The sequence below is a fragment of the Ascaphus truei genome, chromosome 7, assembly GCF_040206685.1.
Source record: "Ascaphus truei isolate aAscTru1 chromosome 7, aAscTru1.hap1, whole genome shotgun sequence".
Classification (NCBI taxonomy): Eukaryota; Metazoa; Chordata; class Amphibia; order Anura; family Ascaphidae; genus Ascaphus; species Ascaphus truei.
In genome coordinates, this window is record NC_134489.1 from 100,364,477 (window position 1) to 100,377,566 (window position 13,090).

The 13,090-nt window shown below is 41.4% G+C and overlaps 1 protein-coding gene across 1 annotated transcript in view; it reads right to left on the bottom strand.

Moving 5' to 3' along the window:
• The window catches only part of CNOT9 (CCR4-NOT transcription complex subunit 9), a 13,481-nt gene continuing 391 nt past the window's right edge, over positions 1–13,090 (bottom strand). Inside the window, exons 2-8 of the mRNA XM_075609670.1 lie at positions 11,234–11,413; positions 8,913–9,028; positions 8,417–8,526; positions 3,350–3,459; positions 2,627–2,725; positions 2,138–2,229; positions 1–609 (exon numbers count right to left, since the gene is read on the bottom strand). Of these exons, the coding sequence (XP_075465785.1) occupies positions 441–609; positions 2,138–2,229; positions 2,627–2,725; positions 3,350–3,459; positions 8,417–8,526; positions 8,913–9,028; positions 11,234–11,413 (876 nt within the window). The 3' untranslated portion in view covers positions 1–440. The remainder of the gene's footprint in view (positions 610–2,137; positions 2,230–2,626; positions 2,726–3,349; positions 3,460–8,416; positions 8,527–8,912; positions 9,029–11,233; positions 11,414–13,090) is intronic.

Genomic DNA, 13,090 nt, shown 5'->3' on the forward strand with positions numbered 1-13,090 from the left:
TCTGTTGACCGTATTAACTTTATTTTTTGTAAACAGTGGGAGTCAGGAGATATTCACTGGACAGAAGACCTGGAGAAAGACCACTAAGACTCACTTGCCCTCGAGATTCAACTCAGCGCGGAATACAAAAAAAAAAAACACGGAGCGGCCGCCTCTTGGTCAACAAGAAAACATTTTTACAGTCAGTGCTTTATAGCTGCAGTCCTAATGTTTGCTGGTGTGGAGAACTGTACCCTTCATTAGACATATGGTGGATCAATTGCTTTAACTAGATGCCATGCAGCAAAGCTGTCACCAACAAGCGAGCAAGATTAGGGACTCTTATCCAAATCAACATTTCTTCCCTACTCTTCTGCTGTTCATCCCTGTCCTCTCTTTTCTTGCTGTTTGCTCTGCAAACTTGTACGGCTGCTTCAGTTTCTTCCTCCTGCGATAGGAGGTCATTGAGGAGGAAGAGGTATACCCCTGGGGTCATTCACTTGACCTTCCTGCAGGTTCTTAACCAGCTGTGTCAGCCAGCGTTTGGTTGTGGTGTCATCCTTCAGTACCTGGACAAAAGTGGAATCTTTCAGCTGGTCAGGAAGGCACTGCCTTAATGCTTCTCGTGCCCTAAAACACAAATTGAGACAAACACGACAAATCAATCTGGATCCAATTTCAAAATTAGTGAATGTAACAGATCAAGCTACCTGTGATTAACTCAGAAATGACAAACCGTTTGTGAATCATTTTCCTATCTTCTGGGTGCAAAGTTACAATTAAATCAACAATACAGGTTTCATTTTTTAAATGTATTGTTTTATTACAGGATTGAAGCAGGGGGTCTCCGGAGCTAAACTTAATTTCAGCTCTGGGGAGAACACCCCCCCACCCCCCTAGACCCAGCCCCCCCACTTCCAGAGATAGATACTTCCCGTAGGGGGTGCCGGTATCCCTTCAGGTTAAAGGTCATGGTCACACGGGCCAATAGGAAGCTGCACGGGATGACTTCACAGCTTGTTATTGGCCCATGTGACTTGGGGCATTTAAACATCACCATTATGTTAGGCACGCAGTTTCTCTGACTGCGGAGATAAGTATCTCTGGAAGCAGCAGGTCCCCGAAGCTCAATTAACACAGTCCAGCTCCAAAGACCCCCTGCTTCAATCCTGTAATAAAAAAAAGAAGAAAGTGAAACTCATATAGCTGCTTTAAACACTCAAAGAAAATGGAATATACAAAAAACATAGAAGCATTATACTGAACTCAATTGTAAAGGACAAAGGAGAAAGAGGGAGTAGGCGTATGATACCTTTTCTTCCACCAATAGGTTGAAATGTTACAAGTTTCCAACATCTCCGGGTCCTGTGTGAGTTTTTCATACCCAGAAGAGTTAAACCATCTCAGAATACTTTTCATCCCTTTATCAGATTAAGGTTAACACAGATACCCAGCAAGCTCAAACTCCCACACCCACCACAAAGTGAATATATATTTGTGTCAACCAGAGAGCTACTGAGCGTGGCAATTGTATATAACAAGAGACAGGGGGTGCCCAATGCTGCATCCAATTGACAAAACATATAAAGTAAAATACTTCAATAATAATAATTGGTTATTTAGTTAACCCTTTGGCCAAAGGCGTCATAAGCCTGCATACCAACGTCAAGGTATAACCAAAATAATGCAGGTCCTACACTACACTGTGAACACTTCCTTTTACCTCTGTGAGAGGGGAAACCATAATGGGTCTTGTTCCTGCAGCAAGTGAAATGACCTTCCAAGGAACAAGACCCATTATGGTTTCCCCTCTCACAGAGGTAAAAGGAAGTGTTCACAGTGTAGTGTAGGACCTGCATTATTTTGGTTATACCTTGACGTTGGTATGCAGGCTTATGACGCCTTTGGCCAAAGGGTTAACTAAATAACCAATTATTATTATTGAAGTATTTTACTTTATATGTTTTGTCAATTGGATGCAGCATTGGGCACCCCCTGTCTCTTTATCAGATTAAACCCATATGGCCACAACCCATAGTTTTTTGGAGGACAACATGTGAACTAAACTTTAATTTTGTTAATATAGGCACGAAAAGCATAACCTATACAAACCCAGGATTTGCTAATCCCATGGACGACACCATAAATTAAACCCTACCTTGGGTTGTCAGACAGGCGAAGATAACAGCGGACAACGTGCTTCAGCAGCCTAGCGGATGGCTCCTTGGAGAGCTGCAAGACCATTTTCCCCTAAGTAATGAAGAAGCAAAAACGCAGATTACTTCTGGTTATAGCACAAAACCTTTTTCATGCAGTCACTGGGAGAGGCCTCGGCAATTCACAAGGGGTCAAGAAAGAATGTCTGACAGAGCAACTGTTCAATATGTTTTTTTCCCCATCATCACATTATTACACAGTAATTAGTGGTCTGGTTCAAATAAAAATTACCGTGCAACAAGTAAATATGAAGGACTAAAGACAACAAGCAAACGGAGATCTGCTGCAAAAATGATGTAGAAAAGCATATCAGGGCGATATGCAAGACTAAGGGACTTATGCATGAAAGGCCTCCAACACATTTACCTGCTCAGTAAAGTGCCCTTACAGTGAAAGTGATTAACAAAACAACACATGGACACAGCCTTACCAAAATCATAGCAACATGAGAAAAACGCTCGTAGGTCTGACAGATGTAAGCCAAGCCTGTGTCGTCTAGGAGAATCTTCTGGAGAATAAAAGTGGCAACCTTTAAAACAAAAAAGGGAAGAGGCCTGTTATGCGGTGATTATCAGATAGACCAGTGGTGCTGAACTCCTGTTGAGAACTGGAGGTCTTGAGGACTGGAGTTGAGCACCATGGAGATCTATACATCCAGAAGAAAGTTGGGGAGAAACTTTCTAACGGCAGAAAACCAGACGAGTTACATTGTCCTGTAACACACACACAAATATGATACCTGTGCAAGTACACACAAGACTAATAATTTGCATCTACTCCACTAAATTATGCTGACTTCACAAGGAAACAAACAATTAGGGTAGCAAATGGGTCCATTAAAATGTATATTTTTTTGTGAACCCGGCTGCAAAACATTGAAGAAAAGCTTTCAAAGACAATATGGGAAAAAAAAAAAAAAAAAAATACGTTTTTAGGTGTCTCAACAAACTTCAGAGCTGAAGTAACAAGACACCGTCCTGTGTTCTGATAAACCCTGTACCTTACAGTGTTCAGAAACTCAATGCTAGACAGGAGGGAGACAGGAAGCCACAAGGCAGTGAAGATAAGAGGAAATTAAAAAGAGCAGAACCTTTTAATTAGTGGAAAACAACAATTAAGGCCAAGGGCGGAAGATCAAAAACAGAAATCATACAGTTTTGGAAAGTTCACTTCCAGACTCCATAATACGCAGGCACAACGGGATTATCTCTGTGGTCAAGAGGAAATTGATGACTTCTTGTTCATCCGTCTTCACCAGAGCTCCTATGACCAACAAGAAAAAGGGGGTAGTATTTATCTCAGGAAATACTATAGTGTTACAAATATAAAAACAAGCAGCATAAAAGTAGATTAGGCAGCTACCCACCAGTGTTCTGATTTTATATACAATGTAGAAAAAAGGGAGCACACACCAGGAGGTGTGGGGTCTGAGGAAAGGACCTGGAGTCCTGAAACGTTACCTGTGTATTAGCTCTGATGATTTAATACAGATTCAAGTTAATTTAACTCTCCATTAGCCTTGTGTGTGCGCTCCTTTTCTACATTGTTTACTAGTCTTTGGATCCAGCTTTGGGACGCCGGGATCATCAGGAGGTAAGCACCACAAGCACAATACGTTTTTCTTTATTTTATCAACAGTGGTGTGCCACTTATACCTACTTTTTTCTGGGTTTATATACAGTGGCAAGAAAAAGTTTGTGAACCCCAATGATAATTACGGAAATTTCATAGTTTTTCCATGGTAACCTTAAATCAAAATCAGTCTCTTCTTTAATATCCAGTAGGGTTTATATTAACCAATTCCATGTCGTTTGAAACAAAATAACGTATGAATTAGACAAACAATGAGTAATTAAGATTCAGGGTATGTGCAAAAGTAAGTGAAACCATGGGTTTTATTAGCTAAATTAAAGGGGATAATTAGAATCAGGTGTTTAAATAATTAGGTAGATCTTCCATTGTGAGTTTGGGAGGCCCCCACCCTGTATAAAGATAAGAAACTTTGTGAGTTTGGTTTTGTCAGACAGGTGTGTGGAAACATGTCATGCCACTGTCAAAAGAAATCTGAGGACTCAGAAAAACAGTTATTGAGGCTCATCAGTATAGAAAGGGTTACAAAACCATTTCTAATCCACTGTCCGACAAATGGAGAAAGTTCAAGACCACAGTCAAGCTACCCAGGAGTGGTCGTCCTACCAAAATCTCTCCAAGAACAAACCGGCAAGTCATCCAGGAAGTCACAAAGAATCCCAGAGCAGCATTCGAGGATCTGCAGGGCACTGTTTCCTGGGCTAATGTGAGTTTTCACGACAACCATCAGAAAAGACTGAACAAGAATAGTGTTTATGGAAGGATAGCCAGCAGGAAACCACTGCTCTCTAAAAAGATCATTTCTGCCCATCTGAAGTTCGCCAAAAAGCACATAGATGATGCACAAAACTTCTGGAACAATGTAGAAAGGTAGAACTTTTTGGCGTCAATGAGAAACGTTATGTTTGGCAAAAAACAAACACTGCGTTCAAACAGAAGAACCTCACCCCAGCCGTCAAGCATGGTGGTGGGAGAATGACTGTTGCGGGCTGCTTTGTTGCCTCAGGACTTGGATGGCTTGCCATCATTGACACAGCCATTAATTCTGCATTGTATCAGAAGATTCTAGAGGAGAATGTTAGGCCACCCGTGAACTAATCATGCAGCAAGATATGGATCCTAAACATTCAAGCAGATCTACACAAGAATGGCTGCGGAATAAGACATTCTGCATTTTAGAAAGGAAAGCACCCTTTTTGACAGCACTCGTTGTATATGATAGTGTAAAGATGAATGATTTAAAATGTAATCTTTTAATTCAACTGGTTAAAATAATTGTCAAAACATTAGAACCAAAAATCCAACTGACATTGGTAACAAAACACAAAAAACAGACAACATTAATTAGTCCTTAAACTGCAAACTAGGTGGTTGATCAAAACATTAGAACCAAAAATCCAACTGACATTGGTAACAAAACACAAAAAACAGACAACATTAATTAGTCCTTAAACTGCAAACTAGGTGGTTGATCAAAATCTAATTAATTGCATTAATTCTGCATTGTATCAGAAGATTCTAGAGGAGAATGTTAGGCCACCCGTGAACTAATCATGCAGCAAGATATGGATCCTAAACATTCAAGCAGATCTACACAAGAATGGCTGCGGAATAAGACATTCTGCATTTTAGAAAGGAAAGCACCCTTTTTGACAGCACTTGTTGTATATGATAGTGTAAAGATGAATGATTTAAAATGTAATCTTTTAATTCAACTGGTTAAAATAATTGTCAAAACATTAGAACCAAAAATCCAACTGACATTGGTAACAAAACACAAAAAACAGACAACATTAATTAGTCCTTAAACTGCAAACTAGGTGGTTGATCAAAATCTAACCAGACTGACTAATGGCAGAGAAGAAACCCATATATGAGAGTAAACCTCCTAGTGCAGCAATCAAAAGTTTAAAAAGCCTGTGTAAATAAAACAGGTAACATGGGACTGATCTTACACATGTATATACCTCTTGAAGAATCTGGGTATATAGTAGATGGATGTTGACTCACTGCCTAAGTGATGACAGTAGTGTATATTGGGCACAAGAGCTCACAAAGTGTGAGGACTGGCTCTGGGGCACGGATCTAGTCCGTATCCAGTTATAGCCCCTTAATAAAATGTGCGATATACAGCAACGAATATACACATGAGACTGATCTTACACATGTATATACCTCTTGAAGATAATGGGTATATAGTAGATGGATGTTAACTCACTGTCTAAGTGATGACAGTAGTGTATATTGGGCACAAGAGCTCACAAAGTGTGATGACTGGCTCTGGGGCACGGATCTAGTCCGTATCCAGTTAAAGCCCCTTAATAAAATGTGCGATATAAAGCAACAAATATACTGCAGTGTGACAACAAACAAACATAAAAGAGGGGATGGTTTGATGCAAACAGCAGACGTAAATCAGCTGCTGTTATAAAGTGGAACAAAACAAGGAGGGGTGAAAATATATATACAGTTCAAAACACCCTCACTGCAGCAGCGTTATATCCACAAAACCAACATCATGGTTGTGGAAGCTGATTAATCCTGCAGATGGTAAAATACCATTAAGTTTGTTCCCCCATATTAGAGTATATACGGTACCTTCTGTGAGTATACAGAGCCGTGCGATAATACACACACGTGCAGCTCGATTATAGCTACAGTGCCAGCATAAATGCCAATAGGGCTCAGTAATGCTGCAGTTTACACAAAATGCTCATAGAGTATACAATCCTTTGGTTAAGTGTATACATTACCAGTTAACCACTCGAGGTACCTCCTAGCAAGCAAACCGGCACTTAGCACTGCTTTATGTTTGTTTGTTGTCACACTGCAGTATATTTGTTGCTTTATATCGCACATTTTATTAAGGGGCTTTAACTGGATACGGACTAGATCCGTGCCCCAGAGCCAGTCATCACACTTTGTGAGCTCTTGTGCCCAATATACACTACTGTCATCACTTAGACAGTGAGTTAACATCCATCTACTATATACCCATTATCTTCAAGAGGTATATACATGTGTAAGATCAGTCTCATGTGTATATTCGTTGCTGTATATCGCACATTTTATTAAGGGGCTATAACTGGATACGGACTAGATCCGTGCCCCAGAGCCAGTCATCACACTTTGTGAGCTCTTGTGCCCAATATACACTACTGTCATCACTTAGACAGTGAGTTAACATCCATCTACTATATACCCATTATCTTCAAGAGGTATATACATGTGTAAGATCAGTCTCATGTGTATATTCGTTGCTGTATATCGCACATTTTATTAAGGGGCTATAACTGGATACGGACTAGATCCGTGCCCCAGAGCCAGTCCTCACACTTTGTGAGCTCTTGTGCCCAATATACACTACTGTCATCACTTAGACAGTGAGTCAACATCCATCTACTATATACCCAGATTCTTCAAGAGGTATATACATGTGTAAGATCAGTCCCATGTTACCTGTTTTATTTACACAGGCTTTTTAAACTTTTGATTGCTGCACTAGGAGGTTTACTCTCATATATGGGTTTCTTCTCTGCCATTAGTCAGTCTGGTTAGATTTTGATCAACCACCTAGTTTGCAGTTTAAGGACTAATTAATGTTGTCTGTTTTTTGTGTTTTGTTACCAATGTCAGTTGGATTTTTGGTTCTAATGTTTTGACAATTATTTTAACCAGTTGAATTAAAAGATTACATTTTAAATCATTCATCTTTACACTATCATATACAACGAGTGCTGTCAAAAAGGGTGCTTTTGTTTTCTAGTATTAATGTTGTTCTCTCTCTCCCCTTATTGCACCGTTGTTTATATCACATATTTATTTGAGGCAGACGCGAGGGTTCCCTTTCTCTTCCCCCTTCCCTAGAGTATGCATTTTAGAAAGGCCTAGTCAAATTCCAGGACTAAATCCCATCGAAATGTTGTGGCAGGACCTGAAGTGAGCTGTCCATGCAAGGAAGCCCTCAAATCTCACGGAGTTGATACAGTTCTGTAAGGAGGAATGGGCCAAAATTCCTCAAAACCGATGAGACGGACCAGCAGTTACAGGAAACGCGCAGTTGAAGTCATTGCTGCCAAGGAGGTGCCCACCAGGTACTGAATCTAAAGTTTCACATACTTTTTCACACATGGATTTTGAATGTTGAATCATTTGTGGATAAATAAATGTTGAAAACGTATCATGTTTGTGTGTAATTTGTTTGATCAGTTTATCTTTATCTATTATTAGAACTTAGATTAAGACCCAATAACATTTTAGGTTTGAAATGTGAAAATCCTAAGGGGTTCACAAACTTTTTCTCGCCACTGTCGATGTTCTTTTGAGTGCAGGAGAAATAATCAGGAACCAAATTAATCTGCCATTAACACTGATGCAGGAATGGACAATCACAAACCTGAACAGTCTTGAGCTACTTTATTTTCATAATAATGTGGAAGCTACAATAGTAAGACGTGTGTCAAAATGACATCCCGAACATCACTTTATATTAAGGTTATCACACACCCAATGCAAACAGTAGCTAGAAAACATATCTGGTACTAATGCAAAATTTATGTTCACAACAAAGTTAAACCCCTTCCCTTACGTCATTTTAACACTAAGTGGTGGCTGACACTTCACTTCTTACCAATTACTCCAAGGCTGGTAAGTCGCAGATATTCAAAGGGCCGTGTCTTACTGACAGTGTGTAAGAAAGGATACAGGAACAGAGGAATGTGTGCAGCAAGAAATGCAGACCTGAAACAAAGATATTCCACAATGAATACATAGAAAGGAGCCAGTTGACACCTGTCAAATTAGATTAACAGGCACGGCTCAACATCTAAAAGCACGGCTCAACATCTAAAAGCAGAAGGCAAATAACAATTGTGCAATCATACATTACGTCTTGCACATGAAAATTGGAACTGATAAATGTAGTATTGAACCAATACACCGAGGTTTCTAAAGGAAAAGTTTGTGCAGTTTCAATCATAAAAGTGTAAAAAAAGGTCACGTCTAAATTTCTACCGTAAAGACTTCAACAGCTTATACCCACCAGCAAGCTCCTCTAATCACATTTATGGTTTCTTTTTTGGCCTATCCGACTAGTGTGACATCAGTAGAAACATGCAACTTCATACCTGGTTTCTGGATGGGAAGCAACACACTGCAGCAGTGCCAATGCATTGCAGACTCTGTTAGACTGATGTGCCGTCAGTGTTGGTGGGTTTATTGAAGGGTAGATATTAACAATTTCCTTTAGGGAAAAACAAAATAGATCATTAACTAAATTCCAACATACACAGCTTCAATTTCAAACACGAATCAACATCAAAATGTATATTGTATATTTAGATATTCTGATCCTAGCAAAGTGGAAATGTGAAATGCTGCTACCATTCACAACTCCAACACAGGTACATTTCCCAATTGACTAGGATTAAGCTCCTTAATTCTTACATCCCATTTGAGGGACCAAATATCCCACTCAAGGGGGGAAATGTCAAAACTCAGTCACTGAGGGACAGAGATGGAAAATTACATTTCAACGGCTGCATACAGCAACAGGTATAACAGCTAGAGACCCAAAGGCTTTCTTCAAATGGCTTACACAATACCAGGACTATTGTGACATTTACAGAAGATTCAAATTACAATGAATTATGTGAAATGAATGAAATAAGAATCTACTGAACAAAAGCTACAAAACCAGATTGGGCCTGGATACAATTTTAACTTGAGACAAGCAGCTGAGAGTTTTGCCAACAGCAAGCAACGTTTCAATAAACGGGCCATAGAAATTCTGAAATAAAAAATGAACAAAGAAAAATTGAGAATAAATAAGCTGCTCATCTTAATTTTTTTTTTGAGGATGTGAGGAGCACAGAATTATACCAGAAACAGAGAAGACAAAACATGATGCAGTACTTAGCTAATTGGATATATTCTATTAAGTTCTTACAGATATTGTATCCCACATGGCCCCAAAAGGTTACAGGCAACAATATAGCCAATATGGATTCTCAGGATCTATGCGCCTAATAACTGCCCCTCTAGTCTAGGGTAGAATCAGCTGTGCTAGACCAATGTTCCAATCAGAATATTAATTCTCCCCAGGAATCAAAGAGAAAGCAACGATATAGTGCAGAGAGTTTTGATCTTTCAGATAACATTTTATTAACTCACACTTTTAAAAAACTCTTTAAAAGTTTTTCAAATAAAGAAGAGGGTATCAGTCTCCAAGTTCATGGAAAATCTCACCGCCGCTGGCCAGAGATCTGATGCCACCTGCAGACAGTCCATGTCTCCTTACTCCAACCAAAATACAGCCAGAAACCTCACGATCGGACAAAATATGGGCAGTCGGCCGACTGCTTCAGATCTCCAGCCAGTGGCAGGGAGATTTTCCTAGAGCAGGGCAATCGAGTATTTGATACCCTCTTTGTATTTGAAAAGCTTTAAACAGTTTTAAAAGTGTGAGTTGATACACATCTTTTTATAACATTTTATATGAAAGATCAAAACTCTGCACTATCGCTGCTTTCGCTTTTTGATTCCTGGGGAAACGTCCCAGTGGGAGCACTGTATGCTAGGTGATAATGATTGAAAGGCGGGGGTGCAGACCTGTCTAAGACATGTGAATGTGCTCACAAGTGATATTCTTTATTGACTATATGCCAACGGTAGAGGTTTTTTGTTGCCTTTTTCACCCACCATAACTTAAAATGTAATGGTAAACCTACCCAGCCTAGAAATATTGCAAAGCAAGTATAAACCAACCTCACACCGATGAACCCATCAAGGTTAAAACATGTCTGTGAGTGGTTTGACTTGCTTTGCTAGTCCCATGCTGTGCGAACGGCAATGCATCTGCTTAAATGGGCTCCATGTGTATGGATATTCCAGGCACAAGGTGAGACATTGTGTGCTCATTTTCATGTCATGTCCCAGAATCCCTTCCTACAGTGGGAGCACTGTATGCTAGGTGATAATGGTTGAAAGGCGGGGGTGCAGACCTGTCTGGGACATGTGAATGTGCTCACAAGAGATAGATAGATAGGACACACACACACACACCTCTTTATAATTATTTCTAAATAGAGATTATGTTAGTAATTGAGTGTGAAAATTGTATGTGTTACAATGTTATTAATTCGCAAGTTATTGATATGTGCGGAAGGAACACCTGGTAGTTACATTTTTTGTGTTCACCCTCATCTTAACTGCCAGAAGTTAAAAAAAATAATTGTTTAAAAATATATATAAAACTACATCTATTAAGAAAAAAAAGTTCACATATGATGGATTTTCTGCTCTAAAAGATATACAGCTGTTGTATCTTGCTAACCATAATTTGACATGTAAAACTTGCATAATAGTTGTTTGCATCCAGGCTGCTAATATAGTTATCCGAGTAGTAGGTGTGTCCATTTTGTAATAAAAGAAATATAAATAAACAAACCTGTAGAAGTGCTGCAATGGTGCCAAATGAGTGCCACAGCATTGGTGCAAGGTCTGGGACCGATTCACGCTTTTTGCTAAGCTCCAGTAAGGCATTCTCACGGGTATCGGGACTCGACAACTCATTAATCCACTGATATATCTTCTCTCGATCCACTTGCGCTAGTGCTGTCGGCACAGGCTGAGCAAAATTAAAATAAAAAATAGTGTAAGCAAACTACTCATATGTCAACCACCACGGACCAAAATCCGGGAGCTTCCGTGTTATGGACCAAATTTTTTTTTGTATTTTAATGGAAATGTGCAGCCTTTTAATCAGTGGGACGCCACTAAAGTCTATGAGATTGCAGTTGCTAAAAAAAAATAAAAAAAATAAAAAAATAATCAGCAAGAGGCACAGAAAATCATCAAGCTGACATGTATAAAACAAAGATACGTAATATCGTGTTCCTGACAAGATTTCAGTCATCGGGATGGACCGCCCAAGCTATCTTTCTAAAGTCAATATATTGATTGCATGACCGGTTCAAAAAAAATTCAAGGCAATGAGGCTAGTGTACAGAGAGAATAATAATGAATGGTTACAGCTCTCCTCCCCCCCCCCTCTCTCCTTTGCCACACCATACAGTTTGTCATCAAACTCCTCCATATCAGCTATAATTGGGCATTACTTGGGCCCTATGTATGGTATATCTTTATTTATATAGCGCCATTAATGTGCATAGCGCGTCACAACAGTAATACACATGACAATCATATAAATAACAAATAACACAATGGGAAGAAGCGCTTCAGACATAAAAGTGACACATAGGAAAAAGGAGTCCCTGCCCCGAAGAGCTTACAATCTAATGGGTAGGTAGGAAGACCGTGCAGAGACAGAGGGAAGGTGCTCTGGTAACCCTCTCTCAGAGCCTCCCCTTCCCAGGCCTCCCCTCTTATGTCTCTCCGAGCCTTTGCTTCCCCTCCCAGGCCTCCCCATCTATGCATTCTCTCCCCAGGCCTCTGTGTGTGTCTCTCTCTCTCCCCCAGGCCTCTGTGTGTGTGTGTCTCTCTCTCTCCCCCAGGCCTGTTCGTGTGTGTGTGTCTCTCTCTCTCCCCCAGGCCTATGTGTGTGTGTCTCTCTCTCTCCCCCAGGCCTGTGTGTGTGTGTCTCTGTCTCTCCCCCAGGCATGTGTGTGTGTCTCTCTCTCTCCCCCAGGCCTGTGTGTGTGTCTCTCTCTCTCTCCCCCAGGACTCTGTGTGTGTCTCTCTCTACCCCCAGTCCTCGGTGTCTCTCTCTACCCCCAGGCCTCGGTGTCTCTCTCTACCCCCAGACCTCGGTGTCTCTCTCTACCCCCAGGCCTCGGTGTCTCTCTCTACCCCCAGGCCTCGGTGTCTCTCTCTACCCCCAGGCCTCGGTGTCTCTCTCTACCCCCAGGCCTCGGTGTCTCTCTCTACCCCAGGCCTCGGTGTCTCTCTCTACCCCCAGGCCTCGGTGTCTCTCTCTACCCCCAGGCCTCGGTGTCGCTCTCCCTCCCCAGGCCTCGGTGTCGCTCTCCCTCCCCAGGCCTCGGTGTCGCTCTCCCTCCCCAGGCCTCGGTGTCGCTCTCCCTCCCCAGGCCTCGGTGTCTCTCTCCCTCCCCAGGCCTCGGTGTCTCTCTCCCTCCCCAGGCCTCGATGTCTCTCTCCCTCCCCAGGCCTCGGTGTCGCTCTCCCTCCCCAGGCCTCGCTCTCCCTCCCCAGGCTTCGGTGTCGCTCTCCCTCCCCAGGCCTCGGTGTCTCTCTCCCTCCCCAGGCCTCGGTGTCTCTCTCCCTCCCCAGGCCTCGGTGTCTCTCTCCCTCCCCAGGCCTCGGTGTCTCTCTGCCTCCCCCGCAC